The sequence below is a fragment of the Eschrichtius robustus genome, chromosome 16 (assembly GCF_028021215.1).
Source record: "Eschrichtius robustus isolate mEscRob2 chromosome 16, mEscRob2.pri, whole genome shotgun sequence".
NCBI classification, from domain to species: Eukaryota; Metazoa; Chordata; class Mammalia; order Artiodactyla; family Eschrichtiidae; genus Eschrichtius; species Eschrichtius robustus.
This window is the reverse complement of record NC_090839.1, coordinates 15,775,222-15,799,449: the sequence shown is the minus strand read 5'-3', so window position 1 is coordinate 15,799,449 and position 24,228 is coordinate 15,775,222. Positions and strand designations below refer to the sequence as shown.

Sequence of the window (24,228 nt, the reverse complement as noted above, 5' to 3'; positions counted from 1 at the left end):
ACACTTTTCAGCACCGCTTGATGGTCGCGCTCAGGAGTGCCGAAAGAAGAGTCCAGGGATAAGGTTACTGGGAAAATTCCATTCCCCTAGTCTTTCTATGCTCAACCTAATGGCAGTTCGGATATGTCAAGAATTCTCATTTTGATTTTAGAGAATTTGCAATATGAAAGGCAGCTCGCCAGCCTTAAAGCCTGATGATCAGGGTTCAGATCCTATCCTTGTATAACTGTAGGCAAATTTCTCATCTAGAAAGTGGAAATAATAGTACATACCTCAAAAGATGGGAGGATGAAACGAAATGATACATTGTGTAGCACTTGCTAAGTGCCAACAAGCGCAGATCCTCCTCCCTCCTACTTTACTTACGTGGTGTTCATGAAGTGTGGATGGCAACATCCTGTGGAAGCATCTGGTAGAAAACCTGAAACTTAGAAAGTATTCAGTCAATGTTAGTTGAATTTGAAACCTGAGTTCCTGAAGACTGGAACTCTTTTTGTAGATATAGATTGGTGTGTGTGGGTGTGATGGAGAGAGATTGAGACAGATCTCAGATACTGTATCAGTTCGTTTTTGCTGTGTAGCAAACCACCTCAAAACCTAGTGGTCAGGGACTTCCTTGGTGGCGCAGTGGTTAGGAATCCGCCTGCCAACGCAGGGGACATGGGTTCGAGCCCTGCTTCAGGAAGTGGAGCAACTGTGTGCCACAGCTACTGAGCCTGCGCTCTAGAGCCCGCAAGCCACAACTACTGAGCCTGCGTGCCACAACTGCTGAAGCCTGCACGCCTAGAGCCCATGCTCTGCAACAAGAGAAGCCACCGCAATGAGAAGCCTGTGCACAGCAACGAAGACCCAAAACAGCCAAAAATAAATAAATAAGTAAATTAAAAAAAACACAAAAAAACTAGTGGTCAGCTGGGGCTGGCTGACTTCTGAAGGCCTCAGCTAAGACCACCTGGTCAAGGCCTCTCTCCACATAGTATTCCGCCATGTAGCATGCCCACTAGGTTTATTTACATGGTAATAGGATGTGCAAGCACTTTTCAAGTCCCTGCTTGCAATAAATTGGCTATTGCAGTGGCCATAGCAAGTCACACGGCCAGGCCTAGAGTCATTGTGGGAGGGCACTAGTAAAGGGCGAGGATACCAAGGCTACTTGCAGGGAATTATAGAGGCCGTGTTTGCAAACATGCTATTGTAGATACTAATTGTGATAGTAATGCAGATCTGTTTACTGAAAATTATTATCAGTCTATAAAGTCAAACTGTGAACAGGTGCTCTAATTAATTATAGTGTTATTAAGAAAATGTAGGTCACAATAGAAGTGCTATTTCCTCCAATAAACTAAGTACAGTGGTGAAGCACCCTCACATATAAGGAAAGAATCATTGTGGTGTAAACAGTTAACTTCTGGAATCACTAAATACAGGGATCAAAAATACACCTGTTTTTGAATGCATGTTGTTTCTTGCCAGTTGAGGTGTCTTCCCCCATCAGTTGATTCATTCATTTCTTCAGCTTTAGTTATATAAAACATTTTAATAACCTACATCTATTGATGATATTTTTATTACAGTTTTGGGCCAAGGAGAATTTAGTCACCTCTTCCATCTATTTTTAAAAAGCCCCCCAAACACCACTAACAACAACAAAAAGAAACTCAAAGAATCAGAGACAGTCTTGTCACAAATATTTGTTGAGTAGGTCTGGTCTTTGGTTTATGTCCACGCACATCTAATTTGTGGCATATTTTAGATTAGAGACGATCAAGTGTCATCATCCCTCTGGAGTAAGAATTCCTTTTGAATGTTTATCAGTACCTAGGCAGAAATATGTTGTCATAAGCCACTGTCAAGTGATAGTATCATGGAATTTTCACAGCTGCAATGGCACGCTAGAAATAATATGGTCCATGGCTTCAGTTTTAGATTGGAACCTATGGTTTAGTCAAGATCATATAGTCAGGACCAGAATCTAGATCTTTGAACCCCAGGTTAGGGATTTTTGTAGTGTATTGTGCTGCCTCCAAAATCAATTTTAGCTATTTTGTAATCCTGTACACGTAACCATTTAACTAATCATTTCACTATCATTAAGTTTCTTATATGTGTGTCCATTTTACTCCTGGCTTATACCTGAATGTGTGATTAGATTAAAAACTTCTCTTATTACAAAATTCACTATAGTTTTGGGAACATTGATTTCTAATAAATATTAGGTATAATCAGGTCCCTGATATTGATATCAAAAGGTGAAAGGAAAGGCATTTTAGATAGAGTTTCTTATTTGTGACCCTTAGTTGTTGAAAGGGACAAAGGATATTAGGTATTTTAACTCCAAAAATATTAGAGATCTTTAAGTGAGTTGCAAAGGGCTATTGTTATCAAATATAGAGGAATTCAAATATGTAGAAAGCAAATGTTCTCATTTTCTCATCTAAACAGTGATAGAAGTTAGACAAACAATTATACTCTAGCTTAAGAGATGTTTCTTTGATCTTTATGACATAGTTTAGATTTAGACCATAGAAATGTTATTGTTAGTGTTTCATCTCTGGTTTAAAGACTTGAATTTCTAAAATCCACCTGTATTGCAACTGAAGGGAATTACTGAGGCATCATAGAAGTATATTGTACCAATTATACAATTTTTATTGTTGGATATGATTTTTTTTTAATTATGTCTTTATGGTTTTTGTAACAGTTCCACAGAAGAACATATTTTAAATTACCTGTTATTTCTCTCCAGAAGTTACCATTTTTATTGATGAACACATTTCAGTCATTTCTTTGTGCATTTATAGAGAAGGCTGTGTAAACAGACATGAAATGACAGAAGTAATGAGGAGAGATTGATGCATGATATATACAACTTACCCTCAAATATTGGTGTGTATCTTCAAAAAAAGGAGATATTCTGTTTTGTGTGTATTTCCTAAGAAAGAGGATAAAGTTGTCCCTTGGTATAGGTGGGGACCCACCATGGGTACCAAAATCCACAGATGCTTGCAGATGCTCAAGTCCCTTATATGAAGCAGCATAGTATTTGCATATAACCTTCACATATCTTCCTGTATACTTTAAATCATCTCTAGAGTACTTATAATACCTAATACAATGTAAATGTTATGTAAATAGTTGTAAATATAATGTAAATGACATGTAAATAGTTGCTGGCTTGGAGCAAATTCCACTTTTGCTTTTTGGAACTTCCTGGATTTTTTTTTTTTTTTTTTTTTTAATGTTTTCGAGTCCTGGTTGGTTGAATCCACAGATGCGGAACCTGCAGATACAGAGTCAACTGTACCCTCTTTTATTACCACAATACAGTTGTCAGGTGGTGATTTTTCTAAAGAAGGGCTTTTCCCTTCTCTCCTAACCCCCTTCACTTTTAGATTATTACTCTGAGCTCATGGACTCTTTTTATTCAGTGTTTTTTGTTTTGTTTTGTTTTGTTTTTGATGCTCAGTGTCCCAGAATTTACCGGTGGGAGCCCCTCAAGGTGGCTTCTGTGTCCTGCTGATATGTCCTTATCAGTTTGGGAGTACTTGTTTTTTTTTGGCACAAAAAGATGTTCCAGGCTCACTTTGTACTTTTCCTGTCCTAGACCTGGAATTAGCTATTTCTCTTAAGAAGGCTTAGCTCCTTGTGGTGGGGAATGGTATTTGGAAACCAAAATCTGAGTGCTAGCTGTGCTCATTGCTAATGGGGTAGCCATTGCTTCAAGACCTTTTAATAAAAAAAGCTCAGCAAAAATTTTTTTAATAAATCATGAGTTCATGTTAATACCTCGGTTTAAATTCCACACACCAGTATTTTTTGTACCTTCTTCAGTTTCATATTCTGATAATTAAATATTGCCAGATCCCCTTCATAGGGCTTGTACTACTTTGCATCCAAATTCAGCAATGTATGAGAGCGCCTGTGTTGCCACATCCTTACCAGCAGATAGGGTATTATCAAGCTTTTGACTTTTGCCAAACTGAAATGTAAGAAATCGCATCTCCAAGTAATTTTGATTTGAATTTCTCTCATGAGTGAACCTTCACGTTTTTTTCATGTTTAAGGATTAATTGGGTATCTTTGTGTGTATACTATCTTTAGCCCATATTTCTACCTTTTTCTGGGTCTTCTTTTCCTTAATTTTTGGAATTCTTTGTATATTTGGGAGCTTATCTTCCTAAGATATAAAGAACTCTAAAATTTATTTTTAAAAGAAAATTCTTTTAAAACCTTTATGGTTACTTGTTACCAATATTTTCTTCGAGTTCGTCATTTGTCTTTCGTCTTGGCTTATAGCGTATGTGTGCTTAATTTTTATTTTTTAATTTATTTTATTTTTGGCCGTGCGTCAGGTCTTAGTTGCGGCAGATGGGATCTTCGTTGAGGCATGCATTATCTTCCGTTGCGGTGCACGGTCTCTTCCTTGTGGTGCATGGGCTTCTCTCTAGTTGTGGTGCACAGGCTTAGTTGCCCTGCGGCAGGTGGGATCTTAGTTCCCCGACCACGGTTCGAACCCACGTCCCCTGCATTGGAAGGTAGATTCTTAACCACTGGACCACCAGGGAAGTCCCTATTTGTGTTTATTAATTTTTAAAAATCTGTGATATTTCCTTCACACAAAGAAAACATCCTTTTTTTTTTTTTTAATTGCATCTGGGTTTTTGTCATGGTATGTTAAAAAGCTTTTCTCCTCATTCAGGTTTTAAATGCATTGCATTCACACATGTTTTCTTCTAGTACTTATGGTTTCCATTTTTACAATTAGAGCTCTTATCCATTTGGAGTTTTCCTGGTTGAAGGTATGAGCTGTGGATACAATTTAATCTTTTTCCAAACAGCTATCCAGTTGTTTGGATATCCATTTGGGCTTTCTACTTTGTTTCTAGACTTTCTATTCTCTTCAGCTGGTCTGAACCTAGTATCTGGTCCGGATTTGTTTTTTGGCTGCACCATGTGGCATCTTAGTTCCCCAACCAGGGATCAAACCCACACCCCCTGCATTGGGAGCGTGAAGTCTTAACCACTGGACTGCCAGGGAAGTCGCAGAATATTTTGTATAAAAGTACACTGCATACTGCGTATTTCAGCCATCTATAGCACTGTCACAGTTGCTCGGCTCAGGAGGCCCTCTAAATACCCCTTTTGATGTGTAGGATTATGGGTAGGCTTGCTGCAGAGTTGTCTCCGAGCCAACCTTCTCCTCTGGTGGTCCTGGAGGAAGGCACTGATCAAAAGTCCTTTCCATCCGAACTTGTCAGGAAATCCAAAACACCCCCATTTTTACAAGTTTTATTTTGTTGCCTTTCCTTCAGAACTGTATTATGAAATAATACCTTAAATTTAATTTCAAAAGTAAACAAAATAAGTGTGAAAAGCACCTAACATCGTACCTAAAACAGACAAAACAAAACAGACATTCAGCACATAATTGTTGACTGGTCCTAGCAAATATTGTGTTTGATCCCTAATAAATGAGGGGGCAACAGTGAAGTAAGCTATTGGCAGCATCTGGAAGTGGGCAAATCTGGGATTGGCTGCTGTTGAACTTGGCAGTGGTGATGGTGAGTAAGATGACAAATATCTGAGAGGCAGTCAGGGCGCTGGCTCGAAACTGGGACTAGGCAGATGTCAAGAGATAAGATTGCATGGAACAACGGTTCTTGGAGAGAAAACACTTGCTGTTCTTTATCTTCTGGACTCCTGCCCATTCACTTCTTAAAGCTCTGAACCTTCTGGTCTTTTTTTCTGGTTACTGGGGGAAAGGGCAGTATAAATCCACATGTTCATGCAAAGTACTGAAAAAAAAACTTCTATACTTCCCAGTATTAGACTACTGTGAAATAGGTACATTCAGCTAACTAGGTTTTTAAGTCATGCCAGGTAAAGTTATTCTTTCTGTGATTGTTACTAGTTCTAACTAGTAACTGCTGTATTCTGCTCTCATATGGTAACTGCTGTTACATAACTACTGATTCTGCTCTACTATGTAGCTACCCTGCTTTGTGACTGCTAACCTAAGCCCTTCTACCAGTCTCTCCTGATCACTCATCTTGGAAGATTTCTTCATCTCCTGGGCACATGTAACTCTTAGAATCAGTTCTATCTATTTAATATTTATCCTATACTGTCTTCTTTTAAAGAATATTTAAAAGAATTAAATAAAATCACCTATAATCCTACTGTCAGAGACAAATCCTGTTAACATTCTGGTATATTTTTTTCTAGTCCTTTTTTTTCTCCTAAGTGTATGATTTTATGGAGTTGAGATTGTACTGTATATAATATCTTATTTTTTTTCCTTAACTTTATCATAAACCATTTGTAAATAGTATTTTAAAAGTTATATAATATTTCATGGAGTGGGTTGTGATTTACTTAGATATTCTTTTTCATGCCTATTTTTCTGATTAGTCAAATTAGATCATGATTTTGCCAAGGGAAATCAATCACTATGATATCATCCCCCCTTCCTGACTCTAATGCCTGTAGAGCATATTATATATGTAGATGATTAATAAATATTTTGGCTTGCTTCTCTCTTTTCGGTCTAAATGTTATAGGAACTCTTTGCTATAGGGGATCCAAAAAGTATTACTTGTAGCTGATGTAGAGTTATTGCATCACCAAGTCTTCCCGTTTAGAAAAAGGGACCCTGGGGGTGCTATGAATCCTCTGAAATTCTATGAAAAGTATTTTGAGTTAGCATTTGTGCTTTTTCCTATAGTTTTCACTAGAATCTTGAAGGACTCTTTATCTAACAAAATGCCACCGATTCCATGACCATAGCCCATCTGGAGACAGATCCATTTACTAAACTTATATGAAATTTGAGATACTATATTTCACCTTTTGTTTTTCTTGGATTTCAGGAAGGGATGAGACCATGCAGCCTGCAAGACCATCTTTCCTTGAATACTTTGAACAAAAAGAAAAGGAAAATCAAATCAACAGCTTTGGCAAGAGTGTCCCTGGCCCACTGAAGAACTCTTCAGATTGGAAAGTTCCACAGGATGGAGACTATGAGTTCGTAAGTAGACTTGGAAGCAGATGGTTATGTCTGCGGGGGAAAGTTGTTTGAAATATCACACATCTAATTCTGTCATTTCACTGAAAGTGCAAAGTGCTTGAGCATTTTATTGTGCAGCTCACAGCTCCTCTAAATGCGCCTGGCGGCAGCTCCTGGACTGAGGGCCTCAGGAGTCTGAGACAACATTTTGACTGACATTTGAGCTGTTCCGAGGGCCCCCGATTAATTAGTGGCATCTCTTTTGCTTTAATAATTATTTATTCACTTGCCATTTTTCCTTTTGTTGAGTTTGAATTTGTTAATGGTAAAAGAAATATTTAGTCATCCAGTGAAGATGCACTGTCTTTACTAGTTTATCTGGGATTGTGATTTTATATTTAAGAATTAGACTGGAGGGCAGTTAGTGCTATTTTGTAGTGTCTTTGTTGTTTGGCTAACCATTATCCTAATTTCAGTCTCTCTGAGAGGATTATTCTGAATTTTGTCCGAGGCTGAATATTAAATCATTCCAGAGTTTCATAGGAAAAACAGGGTGTGTATTTCCTCTTTCTGCTGTGGAACGTTCTCCCTCAACCACAGACACTTGTTAATGTTCACAGAGATTTAATGTGTAGAGGCAGTAAAAAAAAAAATGTGCAAATAAAAGTAAGCTAAGGAGTCTGCATTCCTTTTCTAGAAAAGGATTTTCTGTTTAGGAGTATTTAATTTTTACATTCTTAGATTCTGTCATAATTCTGTTGTTTATAAGAACTAGATTGCACATTAGATTTGGATTTGGGGAGGCTTTCTAGTCCTGGCTTTCTCCTATCCTACTGACCGGTCTAGAGGAAATGATGTCATTCTTCCATAACATAGTTTCTGCTTTTGTAGAGTAGCAAGAATGTCATAGTTTATACAACTAATGATAGAGATCTTTTGAGGACCAGAATAACTCACCTGAGGTTATTTAACCGATTAGTCCCTGAACCCATGTTAGGACCCAGGTTCATTTGTTTTATCATCTCTTTGTTCACTCATTTATTTATTAGCTCTTTGAGTGCCAGTATGTGCTTGACACTCTTCTAGGGATATAGTAGTGAACAGAACAGTCAAAAACTCATCCCTCTTGGAGGTTTCATTTTAGAAGAAGGAAAATAAGGAAGTAAAATATTTCGTGTGTCAGATAGTGGTAAGTGTTGTAGAAAGTATGAAGCAGGAAAAGATCGGTGGGGAAGGGAAGGAGAAAAGGAGAGGGAGAGGGAGGGAGTGTGTGTGTGTGTGTGTGTAAATTTGTAGCAATTTAAAATAATGAGTTAAGGAAGTTCTCATTGGTAAGAAGATGAGAGAGTGAACTTTGTGACTCTCCAGAGAAAGAGCTTTTCAGGCAGCTGGAATAGCAAATGTAAAGGTCCTGAGGCAGGAACTTGCTTAGTGTGTTTGCAGAACAGTGAAGTGAATAGTATGTTTGGAATGGCATCAAGGGGATGTGTTGTAGCAGGAAATGAGATCAGAGATGTAATGGGGAGTCAGACGACGTTAGGGCTTTTGTGTAATAATAAGGACTTCAGCTTTTACTCTGAGTGAGATGGAAAGCTACTGGCAAGATGTGAGTTGATCCTACTTACGTTTTGAAAACATTATATTGGTTGCTATATTAATGTACTACAGGAAGACTAGATTTTGTGAACACAGGTGTAGTGTTGTTACCTACTATACAGAAGAGGCCAAATGTGGGGCACGTCTGCTGCCATTCCTCTCTTCTAGGTCTTTGGCATTCATATTTTCCACTGAGTCAGGATTCAGCTTCAGAAGCCTTCTTAACACAGTGTTCTAGGCTGACACTGTTAATCAGAGTAGACTCAGAGATTTGAATCTTCATGTTTGCGATTCCATGTTGGCTCCGTAGTTGTCGTGGACATCTTTGTAAGCACTGATTTTCTCAGTTTAGTGAGTCTTTAGGTAAAGATGAAACAACTTCTGGGTACCAGATCACATCACCATTGTGATAGAATCCTTAAGAATCCTCAAATCTGTATTCCCAGGTCTAGTTAATGATCCTGAGATTCCAGTCACTTTAAGCTAATCATTAATTTGGGATCAGCAGTTCCAGCGTTTGAAGAATTCACTTCTCTCTGCCATAGCCTTCCCATACTAAGATCATTGCCAGAGAACTTATTTTGATAGGCAAGCTACTTATGCAAAGGGGCTTTAGTAGGTCTTTAGAGAGAGAGCTTTTTATTTGGGAAGGAGATGGCTGTTGGAGGGAGTGGGCCCATGAGTATGGTGACTAGGTTAGCACATTGCCCAACCTGTATTATTCCTGGCTGGTGCAGGAGAAAGGTCCTGAGACTTAACAGAGGTTATAAACTGGCATCATCCAGCCCACACACCTCTTTTGTGTGTCCTACACAGTGTTTAAAAGTTTTAAATTAGTTGCCTGTGTTTAAAAATTGAGAGCTTCTACATGAAATGTCAGAACTCCAGCTTATTTTGAAAACTTGGAAGATCTGACCATAAAAGACCTACATTTTTGGTTGATGGTTGTCTGGAGCTGAGTAGCAGCTGCCCTCTTCGGGTCTGACCTCTCTGGCTCTCTTCAAGATCTGATCTACTTCATTCACTTGTATTAGGTATCTAACCTGTCTGGCATTTTTAGGACATTTGATCTGGGGACTCGTGCTCTAAATCATTTGGATTCGTATATGTCCACAGTGTGTCTGAGCCAACCCATCCTGACATATAAAATTTTATTCTAATTTTACCTTGAAAATTTCAGGAGAATTTATTTTAAAATTCTCTTTTAAGAGAATTTCAAGCTAAACAATGAAAGACAATTGAGGTGGAGTATATATGAGCTACTACACCACAAAGTTCCAAAGAGCAGATGAAAACTATTTTTAATGCCTTGATATTCTTGCTGTATCACCTTCATCCCAAATCAAGCATTTAAAATAATTTCTCAAATAGTGTTTCCCAAAGTGTGATCCCCAGGCCAGCAGTGTCAGCATCACCTGGAAACCTGTTGGAAATGGTTTCTCAGGCCCCACCCGAGACACACTAAATCAGACTCTCTGGAGACAGTGCCCAGTAATCTGAGTTTTAACCTACCTTATGCATGATCCTAACCTGCTAAATTCATATAAATTTCTTCTTTCTTTCCTGTTAGGTACTATAGAAATTCCAAAATCACATGTATTCATATTTTATTAGCATTGCATGACTTTAAAATTTCCTTTTTACTCCCCTTTTGAGTCTCCTGTACTCTTATTGGAGGTACCAAAGCAGTACCTAAAATCAGGAAAATGTACATTTGAAAGTGACATCTGGCATAGAAAGAACCAGTTTGTTGAGTGAAGAAAGTGTTCTGAGTAACCTCACTAAGCTTAAAGAAGGATGTGTGTCAGACTAGCCGTCCTGTTCTCCCCAACCGTCTCTTAGAGAGAGACTTTCTGATTTCCCAGCGGGCAGTATTTAGTTATAAAGAAGATATTCTCTTTATTCCTGTGAAGGCAATTGCTATTTTGAAATGAAATTTTTTGCCCAAAATGGCAAATGGGAAGTAATTAAATCATCAACAGTGGCAGAACTTGATACTGACAAAAAACTTCATATTTTCATCTGAAACTGAATTCTTGTTGCATTTCTAAAATTGAATTGCCTTATTTGCCAAATTGAAAAAGCAACAAAGATTTCCTTTAATTTTTGACGTATATTAAAGTGTAAGTAAAAAGTGCTTGAAAATGCAATATTCTCTCCAATTAGTATTTCATAGTCCATAAACAGATGCATTTTTGGAAATGAATGTTGCTTTTATGAGAATTCAAACCCTCCCATTTTGCCATCGTAAAGCCACAAAAAGCTGTCAACTTAAACCCAGTTTGGCTCATAGATCTTCCAAAAACACACTGTACTATTTTCGTCTAAGAAGGCTTAGTACCAAGAGGGTGAACAAGACAGACAAGACCCAGGCTCTCCTGGAGTTGACTGTGGTGAGGGAAACAGACATTAAGTCAGGTAATATACCAGTTCAGGTAATAGTGGCTATTTAAAAAAAAAGCACAGTAAGAGATAGTGTGAGAGGAGGCCTTGCAGAGAGATGGGACATTCAGCAAGACCTGAATAAAGAGGGGAAGCCAGGCACGGGAAGGTGGAGGGAAGAAGTACAAAGTCTGAAGCAGGACACGGTGAGTGTATATAAGGAGCAGAATGACACACAGGGTAGCAGTCCATCGTAAACACATCAGTAATCACAATACACGCGAGTGCATTAAAATCACCTGTTGAATGATGGCGACTCTGGATAAAAATAACCGTCGAAATTCAGCTAACTACTGTTTATAAGAGATATAGCTAAAATAAAATATCACCAAAAAGTTTATAACAGAGGAATGGAAAAAGATACGCTGGGCAAATATTCCTAAAAGAAAGTCGGTGAAGCAATATTAATATCAGATAAGATAGAATCCAAGACAAGGGAACATTACCTGGGAAAGGGGCATATTTTAAGTTGCTAAAAGGTGTGCTTGATCCAGAGGACAAAAGTCATGAACCTATACAAAGCATATATATTTATCCAAAACCAATAGAAATACAAGGAGCAATGAGAAAACTGCAGTCATAGTTGATGGCTTACATATTCTTCTCTCAAAATTTGACATTTCAATTAGACAAAAAACCAAAACTAACACAATTAACAAGGTTGATAAAACAGAAAATAGGAACACTTTTCAAATATTCGTGAAAATTTTAAAATATATATGGAATATTCACAAAATTTGACTATGTTTTAAAGTGCTTGAAAAAAATCTCAGTACAGAAGTCATCCAGGCCACATTCACCAACTATAATAAAAAGTTGGAAATTAACAAGAATAAAGTAGCCAAAGCCACTTTATTACACTTGGAAATGTAAAAGTATATTTCTAAATAATTCTTGCTTTAAAGATAAAATCAAAACAGAAATTATAAAATGTTGAGAAATGAATTATAAGAACCGTACAAAATCCAGATCACTGTCATTTAAACCTGTGGGATGAAGCAAAAATGGTATTCATAGGAAGATTTATAGCCTTAATTGTATTTTCTTTTTAGAATACAAGAAAGATTGTAAATAAGACAAAAATAAAGATAAAAGCAGAATTTAATGAAATAGAAAACAAACAAAATTTGGGTCGGTAAAACCAAAAGTTGGTTCTTTGAAAGGAACCAACATTTGGCAGATTTGATCAAATTAAAAAGGAAGAAGATACCAAAAACTATAGTAGAGGAAAGGGGAGAGAATGTTACTAGAGATAGAACAATGTAAGAATGGGAAGAGAATATTATTGTTTAAAATTTTATATCATTATATTTGAAAACCTAGATAACTAGATGTTTAAACATTATACCATAGTTAGTTCCTGTATGGAAGTGTAATTGCATAAAAATATCCAAGATACTTTTGAAAAAGAAGACAATGAGGTTGGATTTATATGTACAACACCACAATAACGAAAGCATTGCAATATTGCCAGAAGAAAACATAGATCAATGGTAAGAGGATAGAGCTGAGAAATATACCTGTGTATATTATGGGAATTTATTATATAATAATGATAAAATGCAGAATAATGCAAGCTGTGTGATACCATTTGTGTAAATTTTTTAAAAACCGCAAACCATACTACATATTTCTGTTATGTACACATGCAACTGTATAGATAAAAAAGATAGGATATAAAACTACTTGGTAAGAGTCACTGCCTTTGAGGAGAAGAACTTCAGTTTTAACTGTTTTTAAAGTGGGAATGTATTACTATATTAACATATTGCTCACTTAAATTTTAAAAAAAATGGAGTGAGATATGTTTTTTAAAAATTCTATCAATACTTAGATTTCCTTGGTTTTAGTCTAAATGGAATTAGCCAGAGCTTCTGCAGACCTAGATGAACCACAGTACTTTTCAATCTTACTAACTTTGCAGGGATTGCTGATTATCAGCTCTTGGTATATTAGGTTTTGGAGTAAGTTCCCTATTTATTCAAATAAAGTTGTCTCCAGATTTCTTATGACTTATTCTTTAAAAAGAGTTGGTAATAGCTGGCCCCCACTTACTAATTCAGTCTCTATACACTGAAGTCCTCTACGTGTGAATAGCCAAGACTGTAAGATCCTTGACGGCTGGGATTTTTACTCATCTCTGTATTCCTAACACCTTGCAGTTGCCTAGCTTATCGTTAGTACATGCTTTTCAATTAAACTCAGAGGCAGTCTCTGAATTAATTCAACATATTTAGTCACTACCCTGAGAAAGTACATAGCGTAGCAGAAAAGACAATCAAATAATTTTGATACCTTGTGCTAATAATAGCTTACATTTATTGAGAACTTACTTTGTGCCAGACATTGGTGTAAGATTCTTTAAGTATATTAGCTCAGTCCTTATAACCATCCCGGGAGGTAGGCAATATTATTGCCATTTTATGGATGAGAACACTGAGGCTTAAAGGGAGTAAGTACTTGAATAAAGTTATACAGATAGTAAGTGGCACAGCAGGGATTTGGCTCCAGAGCCTAGCCTCTTAACCACCTACACTTTATGGCCTCTCTCTAGGCTATTCTGGTAAATTCTGTCCATAAAGTACATATAAAAACGTGTAGTAGGAGCCCAGAAGAGGGAGCAAGAACTTCAGTAAAAAGAACCCCAGGGGAGGCATCAAGAAGTCTCATTTGAAGTGTATTTTGGGTTTTTTTGTATGTTTTTTGTTTTTTTAAATTTATTTAATTAATTAATTAATTTATTTTTGGCTGCGTTGGGTCTTTGTTGCTGTGCACGCGGGCTTTCTCTAGTTGCAGCGAGCGGGGGCTACTCTTGGTTGCAGTGCACAGGCTTCTCATTGCGGTGGCTTCTCTTGTTGCGGAGCACGGGCTCTAGGCGTGCAGGCTACAGTAGTTGTGGCACGCGGGCTCAGTAGTTGTGGCTCACGGGCTCTAGAGCGCAGGCTCAGTAGTTGTGGCGCATGGGCTTAGTTGCTCCGCGGCATGTGGGATCTTCCTGGACCAGGGCTCAAACCCGTGTCCCCTGCATTGGCAGGCAGATTCTCAACCACTGCGCCACCAGGGAAGCCCTTGAAGTGTGTTTTGAAAGATGACTAGGAATTCTCGAGCTAGAGAAGGAGGGAAAGGACGTTGTAGGCACAGAGACAGAGAGAGGGAAGTGTGTGTGTGGAGGCATTAAGGGGTGTGGAATGGCCAGGAAGTCCTAAGTAATGGTGTTTGGAATGTAGGGGTATGGGTGTGCGAGGAAGGGGGGAGGGGGCGATGGTGAGCCCTTCAGGTGAAGTAAATTAGTGCCCAGTGTGCCCTTATTTTTTGGGGGGAAATATTTAGTACCCTTTTAGATTTTTCCTTGATGTATCAGAGAAATTAAAAATAGAATCCTAATGCAGCACAAAGAGCTAAGCTAACATCTCCCTGAAGTTGTGTGATAATGGGTCCATCAAGATATAAAACCACCGAACTGTTAGTTCAAAATTAATTTGATAAAAGTAACAGAACCTGAACAAGATTGATTGTTTGGGTTGCGTGGAGAGTTAAAAGCCATTCAGATGGCTTTTTGTGGTAGGGAAGGATAAACTTTAGCACTGAGTTTTTCCCTGGAGGGAAAAAGCCTATGATTTTATGAGACTTTATCGTAACCATTCTTTCCTAGATCAGGGCTCCAAACAGAGATTTATTTGGGTTTTTATTATGAAGCTTTACTGAATTGTCAGGACATAGTCAATTACTCATTTTTTATTAGATGGCACTTTTTGCTTTTGGCTGTACACTTCAGAAAGTAGACATTTGGTGGGAGATGAGAATTATTGCTACCTTATTTATAATTTAAACTCACGATTGCTATGGTGGCAGAAATGTTTTATTTACTCATATTTACATTAATACTCTTAAGGGTGCATCTTATGCTTTCAGGGAACACAAGTATCTACAACTTGAAACTTTATCTGCCATTTTGTAGAAACAAAAGAAACACTCCCCAAACGTCTGTCTTTGATTTTATTGTCCATTTATTTCAAGATGAGTTTTAAAAATGCATATCCTTAAATATCCCAGCCTCCATTAGTAAGATAGAATGTAATGAATTTCCCATCACTCAGCTATAACAATCATCAACTCATGACTATTCTTATTTTATCTGATCCTCCTCTTCTACTGTTTACCACTCCTACCACATGGTTATTCTGAAGCAAATCCCAGGCATATTTCATTTTAAATATTTCCATACATACCTATAAAAGAGTAAAGATCCCTTTAAAAAACCATAACCACAATACCATCATCATACCTTTAAAAATTAAGAATAATAATTCTTTAATGCCATAAAATACCTTGTCCATGTTCAGTTTTCCCCAGTCATCTCATGCTATTTTCTCATTTGCTTTCTGATTTTAGATATTGCTTTTTATTGTTTCACTTTATAATTATACAAACTAATTCGTTCCAAAGGCAAACTACAAAACAGTTATTCAGATCTGGCTTCTGTCCCTATTCCGTCTACTTTGTTTCCTCCTTTTTTGTTGTTTCATTTTGGTTATATGTATACAGTCATCCCTCAGCATCCGTGGGGGATTGGTTCCAGGAGCTGCAACATATGGCAAAATCGGAGGATGCTGAAGTCCCGTAGTTGGCCCTCTGTATCCATGAGTTCTGCATCTGTGGATTCAGCCAACTGTGGATGATCTGTGGAGGGCCAACTGTATACAAATACATGTATGTTTGTACTCCCACTCATAGATAAGAAGTGTGCTATACACACTTTAATCTGCCTTTCTGTTTTCACTTAACTGTATGTCCTAGGAATCACTCCACAGCAGTATATAGGGATGGTCATTACTTTTTTTCCTGATGCTTAGTATTCTGTTGTGAAGATGTACAGTAGTTTATTCAGTCAGTCCTCTGTTGATAGACAAGCGGGTTGTTTGTAGTGGTTTTAAGGTTGATCACTTCATAAACCTATTCATAAACAGAGATTGAAACTTTTTATAATTGCTACCTTTGTTTTTTAACGTAGCTGTAGCCTTTCAGTTTTGAGAAGCAAGTTACATACTTTAAGTCTCTGTAGCTTTTTTTTTTCTTTTTTGTAGTTATGTTGTCTTTTGTTTCACTAGCAATGAGTAGATTGATTCAGTGGCATCCCTCTGCTACAATCTGGTGCTGGTTATATAAACTAACTAGGCTCTGATTTAGTCATAACTCCTGTGTCACAGGAGTGTGTGTAATCAGTGTCCCCGCAAACATTGTTAGATGCTCCAGGTATCAAAATGTTGCCAGGTTGGTATTAAGAACCAAAAGAATCCCTGGAGGCCTGGGATTCCTAATTGCTGTAATCAGAACCTGAAATTTCTTAAGTTTGAATCTCATTACAACTGAAGCCAGATTTGGGTCAGTTACTTTAATTTTGCTAAATTTGAAGTCAGAAAAGAAAAAGAAAAACAACTCTAAGTTTAGTATTATTTACTCTTCATCAATCAGAAGCTTCCAAACATTTTGAAATGTAAATTAGTTATTAATGTAGAAAGCAGAGTTTTCCATTGTCAGTTGAGGTGAGTGTAAATTATTTTTCTTACTGCTGAATCCACAGCCATGACATTGAATTGTGGTCTCATTTACCTAGACCTATCTTTTTTCACTCTTCTTCCTTTGAGCTGTCAGATCCTTTCTTCAGTCTTTCTTCTTCCCTTCCCCTCCCTTTTTTTTTTTCTCACACGGACTCTCGGCAGGTCAGTAATCTATATTCCTGGGACATGAAATGTTGAGAAGACAGGGAAAAGGTTTATGCCAATTTTCTCACCCCCATCCAAAGGCAGGATCTCTATTAGAATTTTGAAAGTAGTATTTGCTTTTGTAGCCTAGTACCTTTGAAAGAAAAAAGGTGATGTAGGATTCTTTTCGTTCCTCGAGATGTAGTACTTATATCATTTCCCTCCCCAAATGTCACCATATTTACTTAAAAATCCCGATGCTTCATCACTCAAGCAAAGTACAACAGAATTGAGCCTCTTTTGTCTTTGATGACATGTTCACTCCAAGCACCAATAATTCTGAATGGAAGGCGTGTCTCTTTTTCTTTCTTCATCTCACTATTGGAGTTCGATGCTTATGTGACTGAGATTTTGAGCTGCCAGTGTAAGGAAGAAGAGGTATTGAGAAGGTGATTCAGTGAGGAGAAGGCTGATCGATGGTAATTTATTGTATTGTAAAGGCACAACTCATTGTGTGTATTGATTGTTCTCTACATCCAAGTTTTTGGAAAGGAAAATATGAGATTTCACATTTATTTAGAGAGTCTTATAAGGTTGCAGTTGGGTCTATTTCTAAGGAAATATATTATGCCTATGTGTACTAAGTGACTACTATTTTGGTTGAGGTGGTATGTATGCCTGGGTAGTTTAGATCACTACAGTCAGACTATTAGGTTTCTCATCCTGACTTTACCATTTATTGAGTATTTTAGGGCCAGTTTCTTCTCTCTGTGCCTCAGTTTCCTCACGGTAAAATGGAGATAATATTGCTGCCTATAGGATAGATTTTGTGTGTGAGTGAGAATTAAGTGTGGTAATGCATATAAAGTGCCTTCAACATAATAGGCATTTCATAAATGTTAACTTCCTTCTCTTTCCCTCCCTTCTCCCTTCCTTTCTTGAAACACCGTCGATGAAGTAAATTTCAGTAACCTAAACCCCTTTCCCCACTGATTTGCCATTGACTTTCATTATAAAACCAGAGATACATTCCCGAAGAAAACTTGCTCCCAAAGAGACTGATTTAAAACTGCTCTAAAAGAAAGGAATCAGAACTATTACCAGCTGGAAATTGATTACCCAAAGTGGTCATGGGTATCATTTTTAGAACTTCTCGATGCTTTCTTTTTTTTATTATTTTATTTATTTATTTTACATCTTTATTGGAGTATAATTGCTTTACAGTGTGGTGTTAGTTTCTGCTGAATAACAGCAGTATAACAGCAGAATAACAAAGTGAATCAGCTATATGTATACATATATCCCCATATCCCCTCCCTCTTGGCCTCCCTCCCACCCTCCTTATCCCGCCCCTCTAGGTGGTCACAAAGCACCGAGTTGATCTCCCTGTGCTATGCAGCTGCTTCCCACTAGTTATCTGTTTTACATTTGGTGGTGTATATACTCAGTGCTTTCTTGCTTTCCCTTACTACTCTGTTCCATATGGTTTTCCTTTGTACCCACCCCTCACTTCATAAACTATTAACATCACTGATATTTTTCAAATCGCACTGACTACTTCCACTGCAGCACACACTTTTCACCAATAGATGCCACCCTCTCACTTCTTGTGTGCCCAGCTTCCTGGGTAGGATAATTTCCTTGTGATACAGAGAGGTTGCCAGCTGTGTAAAATTGATGATAACATTCCTTCATCAACCTGAAAGTTGGACGTGCCTTGAAAATAGGTGTACCTTGTAACTTAGACCAGTAGAATGAACATCAAATTATGTCAGAAGAGGGTTGAACGGCCCTGGCTTTAGCTGGGAGCTGGGATGAGTGACTTTTCTCTTTCAGGTTTGTGGTATGTAAAAATCAAGCATGATTCCGACCGTCCTGCTTTTCCTCCATGGTTAGAGGAAGGATCAAATGAAACGTCAGTTGGGGTTATTTGAACCAAGTTTATTTTTAGAACGATGATAGAATTCTATTAGCTGAGGATTGTAAAGCTGTTTATGTTTGCTTTTGGTTCATTGTGTATTAGTATTGTTGCTTATTTTATTATTATTTTACTTTTTATTTTACCTTTGTAAAAAAAAGAATTAGGTCTTTGAACAAGAACCGATAATCCAGAGACAAGGCCAAAGGAGCTGTTAAGCCCAGACTTCTGGAATGCGTCTATTTGCTGATGACAGTAATATCATCACATTAGGTTAATACAACATTTAATATAGTTAAAGGTGCATTCATATTTTCCTCTTTAACTTGGTGATTCTTACAGTGTACCTGTGAGAGGGGCAAGAGGAGGGTCTTATCCCATTTATAGTTTGAGGATCTGAAATCCAGACATAAAAAGGCAACTTTCCTACTTTAATGCCAGAATCAAGTCTAGAACCCAAATCCCCAGGTTGCTTCCTGTCTCTGTTAACTCTTGGGTATTTTCTCACAGGAAAAACAAAACAAACTGATTGTGAGCTCCAGTGACATACTAGATACTTATTTAACTTTACAAAGCAGGTGAAAGAATCTTCTTTCCAAAAATACGTGATGGGGGTTCTAGTGACCAGGAAGAATGGTTTCAGGTTTATCGAGTCTTAATGGGAATTTTGTAGTATTAGAAGAGTATTTATTATTGACCCGAATGATTTTTTTCATGCTTGTTCAGAACACAATGTAGATTGACAGGCTTTGCATTTCATCAGTTATTTACATAAGTAATTCCCCTTGTCGGAACAATGTAATTTTTACCTTCTTTTGATGTTTTTTATTATTTACTTTGTAACCGTGGGTTTTACAGTAATTGTGATGTTGTTCAGGAAATGTCATGCTCACTCTAAAAAGGCATTATTATTTTAAGAGCACTTTGAGTTTTGACCAAATATAACCTCTGTGACAACAAAGGTATCAATTGTAGGAGTCTTAATGGCTACAGCAAACACTTGATATGCCCTCTGGTGATATCTCTGTCACAAAGTGCCTATCGGTCTCATTCAGGCACTTATTCCCGAATTTTTCCCCCCTCATACCCTGTTATCTATTCAATATTAGCTTTTCTGTAAATTTACTTTTCTTACCTTAGTGGTAGACATTGAATATTTTTAGTAATCTTTTTTATTAATTTTTTTAAAAAATTTATACAATTTTTAAAGATTCTACTCCATTTACAGTTATTAGAAAATATTGGCTGTATTCCCTGTGTTTTACAACACATCCTTGTAGCCTGTCTTACACCCAGATACTTTGTACCTCCCACTCCAGTAATCTTCATATTGGTTGCTCATTATCTTGTCTTCTTTTCCCTCCCACCTTCTGTATTTATTTTATTATTATTATTTTTGTGTGTGTGATAAGAACTCTTTATTAACATAAGAGCTACCCTACTGGCAAATTTTTAAGTATATACAATACAGGATTGTTTGCTGTAGGCACCGTGCAGCATGGTAGATCTCTAAGACTTATTCATCTTGTATACCTGAACTTGGTACCCTCTGACTAATACCTCCCCATTTCCCCATTTGTCTTATTTTAAATTTTACTGGCAGGGACACTTGCTCTTTTCAAGTTGTAGAATTTGAGAAGAACTGATGAAAATAGCAGTTACTGGGTGCTAATCGTGTGTTGGGTTCCTGCAGAAGTCTTGTCCCATTTGCCTCTCACAGCATCCTGGTGCAGAAGCTCCCACTCGTTGACAGAGAGGCTCAGAGACTCTGACTTATGGGTACCCGCCCGCCCATCCCTCCACGGCACATGATTCATGGGTGACGAAGCTAGGCTTTCGATTTAAGTTTTCTGATGTCAAGACCATAGTTTTTCTCAGAATAACACGCTTCTGTGGTGAGAAGTGTCACACACGTGCTGATGGCGAGTGATCATCTGATTCAGGGGCTGAATTGTCTTTCTCTGAGGGGCCCAGCACTTGGCAAATTGCCGTGGTACCCAGGTACTCAGAATGTGTCATCTGATTACGTTGTTCGAACCCGTTGTGCCTTCTCTGACAACCTTTCCAAATCTCTTCATATTTTCTTCCTGTAATATCCATTCATCCGTGTGTATAGGAGCATGTTAATCACCTTGTAAAATTGTTAGATGTGAAATTTAAGTTTTGTTCCCCTTCTGTAGTACGTGTTAGTAGAAAACATTGATTGGAACAGCGATGTTGGGAAACCCCTAGATCAGAGTTGGATGAAGAATGTAAAGCATCTAGCAAAGTGCCTGGCGTTCCTGCTCTATTATTAATATGTTGGTTCCTTTCAGAGCAAGAGCTTAGATATCATTAAAGAGAACAGTGGGCTGGCAATCAGATCTTGGCTCTGATAGTAACTAGCTTTGTGTCCTTACGCAAGCCACCTAATCTTTCTGGGGCTCTCGTTTTTTCGTCTACTAAGTAAAAGTGAGATGAAAAAGTCTTCAAGAGCCCTCAAGTTCTCTCGGCCTTTGTTCACTGATCTTTAAAATGGAGACAATGCATACCTGTCAAAGGGTTTATTTGGGCCGGAAAGAGATAGCCTGTGTAAAGCACATAAAAGATGCTCAGTATATGGAAGTTTTTTTTCCCCTCTCCTTTTACAATGTGGGGAGGTGCTCTGGACACCCCAGAGACCAAAATGAGCACAGGAGGCAGGATAACATGCTGACCGAGAGCCAGACACACCTGGATTCAGTCCTGGCTTCACTGTTGACAGGATCTGTAACTCTAGGCCAGTCCCTTAACCTAGAATGAAGATACTAATCATACTTACCTCAGGCTTATTGAGAAGATTAAATTAGAAAAGGCTTTTAAAGTGTTTAACAGAGTGCCTGACCCATAGTAGGCATTTGGTAAATTTTATACTCGTGTGTAAGACTTAGGTGGGAGAGATGAACTACCAGGGCAAAAGAGTTAAAAATAATGAGGTAGGTCGCCCCAGACGAGAGACTGTGGCAGGAGGCAAGCCCAAAGCTCATTTCACAGCTCTGTCGAGGGCCCTGCTGCGGCGGCTCCCCCCTCCTAGCTAAATGGTGTTTGCTTCAAAGTATTTATTTAACACCTGAAATGAGCTTAATTCTGTTGAGACTTTCTTGTTCATGGGGTTTAAATATCAAACTTACTGATTCCTACAGACGTTGTGTGTTTTCTCTGATGAGATTTCTTCCCTTCTGTGCCTACCTGGGAGCTGTAGGACATGGAAAGTTCTCACATCTGTGTTCTTTTTCAAAACAGTTTTGATCCGGATGGGTGTGCTTGTTGGTATAAAATAGCTCATGTGTGTGTGTGTGTGTGTGAAAGAGAGAGAGAGAAAGAGAAAATGAGATGAGAAAGACGCAAGACAGACCAATAGAGAGCCATATCTGGGAGCCATCACCTGTCGAGTGCTCCTGCTTGTATAGCTGAGTTCGCATTGCGCACATCGGATTAGAGGGTGGCCAGCTGCTGGAAGAAGAGCAAACTCGTATCTACTTTATAGACCCACCAGTCACTTCCATTTGCTCTTTACTTAGCACAGTCATAGTAAAGAGTATTCTAGGATTTTGTAGCCTTCAAATACGGATGTATCCCTTTAAAAATCTTATCTATATTCCTTTTTTAAAAACTAGACTTTTTATTTTGAGATAACTGTAGATTCACATGTAGTTGTAAGAAATAATACAGAGAGATCCTGTGTACTCTATACCCAGTTGCCCCATTGGTAACATCTTGCAAAATCGTAGCATAGTTTCACAACCAGGATATTGACTTTCCTCCATCAAGAGTGAAAGAACAGTTCCATCACCACAAGGATTCCTCCTGTTGGCTTTTATAGGTACACCCTCCCACCCCATTTCCTAACACGTGGCAACGACAAATCTGTTCTCCATTTGATGTATCTGAGAGTTTAAAAAATCTTGGGGGAGCAGTGTTTAAAATGAAGTGAATCAAGGAATTGGCTGTCTTCTCCCAAGTGTTATTATTCCCAGATACGGCAGGACCAAGCATAAAGTTGTTTTCACTGGGAAGAAATGTTCCATACCAGATTCAGGTGGACATTTTCTAGTTTTGACATGCTGCTGAGACTGTAATTATAAACTACAACCATTCTAGGATGGATTTAAACCAGTTCCTGGGATGAATTAAGATCTTGTGATAAAATACCATATATCATCTGTCACATTATCTGTGGCAACCCTTCTCTGTGCCAGATTGGTTAATGAGAGCAACAGCTGCCCAGCAGTTTATTGCTGAAGGAATGCTTAACAGTGGTACTGTGAACTCAGCACTTTATGCGAGAATTTTCAGAAATCGTGCTTGAGTTCCTGGTATTTGATCGGTTTTATGTACAGTTATATAGAAGGTATGTGATTCAGAGGATTTTGCTTTTTTTCATTCGCACGACCTCTCCTCCCATCTCAGTTTTTTTCTTGTGGAAAATGAAAATCCCACAGGATAAGCCTTATTCCCTGACTACTGGCCTTCCAGCCATCCGTGCCTTCCCCTTCTCCTGGCTACCTTCTGTACCTGGGCCTGTTCAATGAGGCGGAATGGCCGTAGCCTCAAGGAAACGTGTAGACTAGATGACCTTTAAGGTTTTGTCTGATCCTGGGAGCCAGTGATGCTGCATCAGTGAACTCTTTTGTAGCTCCTCCAGTGTGACGGGTAGGTGAGCATCCCGCATTCACAGTGAGGGGAGAGACCAAGCTGTAGTATGTACCCCGTGGCTGTGGATTACACATCTAACCGTGAGGGGCCGTGGGGACTGGAGAAGGGAGAGCCAGTTTGGCTGTGGCACACATAATTTTTACAATTTGAATTACTGAAGAGGGTCTGAGCTCTCCAGTTCACCACGGATTGCACCACTTCCTGTTTCCCTGTATCAAAACTGGCCCACTGAGCTCATTTTCCTTGCCTGTGCCGGCCCCTAAAAAACAGCTGCGTTCATGACCTCTGATTTAAGCAGTCCCCAAATCGTGGACCTTTAGGTGGCTTCCGGCTTTTTAATATTAAACATTGTTTTAATGAACCACCTTTGCACAATACATATGTCCTTAGAGTTAACCCCTGCAAGTAGAACACTTGGGTCAAACTTTATAAATTTAAGATTGTGATACCGATGGTCAAATCCCCCTGTTGTTTTGGTGTCTGGATTGTCAGTTTGTGTTATTTATCTAATTATCCTTGGAATTCTTATTTTCCTATTGATTTCAAAGAGTTCTTCATATATCAAGTGAGATTATGAACCTTTAAACATATACAATAAAGATATTTTCCTAGTTTTTAAAAACTTTATATAAGGTGTCTAACTGTCCAGGTATTTTTAGTTTTATGTGTTTTGATTTAGCAGCTTTTCCTTTATGGTTTCTGGAATTTAATGCCATGTTTAGAAGTTTTTCCGATCCCAACATTATAAAAATATTAACCCTTACTTTCTTTTAGAATGTTTACTTTTTTCATTTTCATTATTTATCCTGTCTGGAATGTGTCTTGGTGTAAAGAGTAAGGCTGCAATCCAGCTTCATCTTTTTCTAAACAGCTAGCCAATTTTACTTCCA

The 24,228-nt window shown here is 38.1% G+C and overlaps 1 protein-coding gene across 2 annotated transcripts in view; it reads left to right on the top strand.

The window, feature by feature from the left end:
- STK4 (serine/threonine kinase 4) overlaps positions 1-24,228 on the top strand; it is a 94,311-nt gene that overhangs the window by 49,133 nt on the left and 20,950 nt on the right. For both annotated transcript variants that reach the window (XM_068565814.1, XM_068565815.1), the window contains one exon: positions 6,870-7,027. In XM_068565814.1, the coding sequence (XP_068421915.1) occupies positions 6,870-7,027 (158 nt within the window). The remainder of the gene's footprint in view (positions 1-6,869; positions 7,028-24,228) is intronic.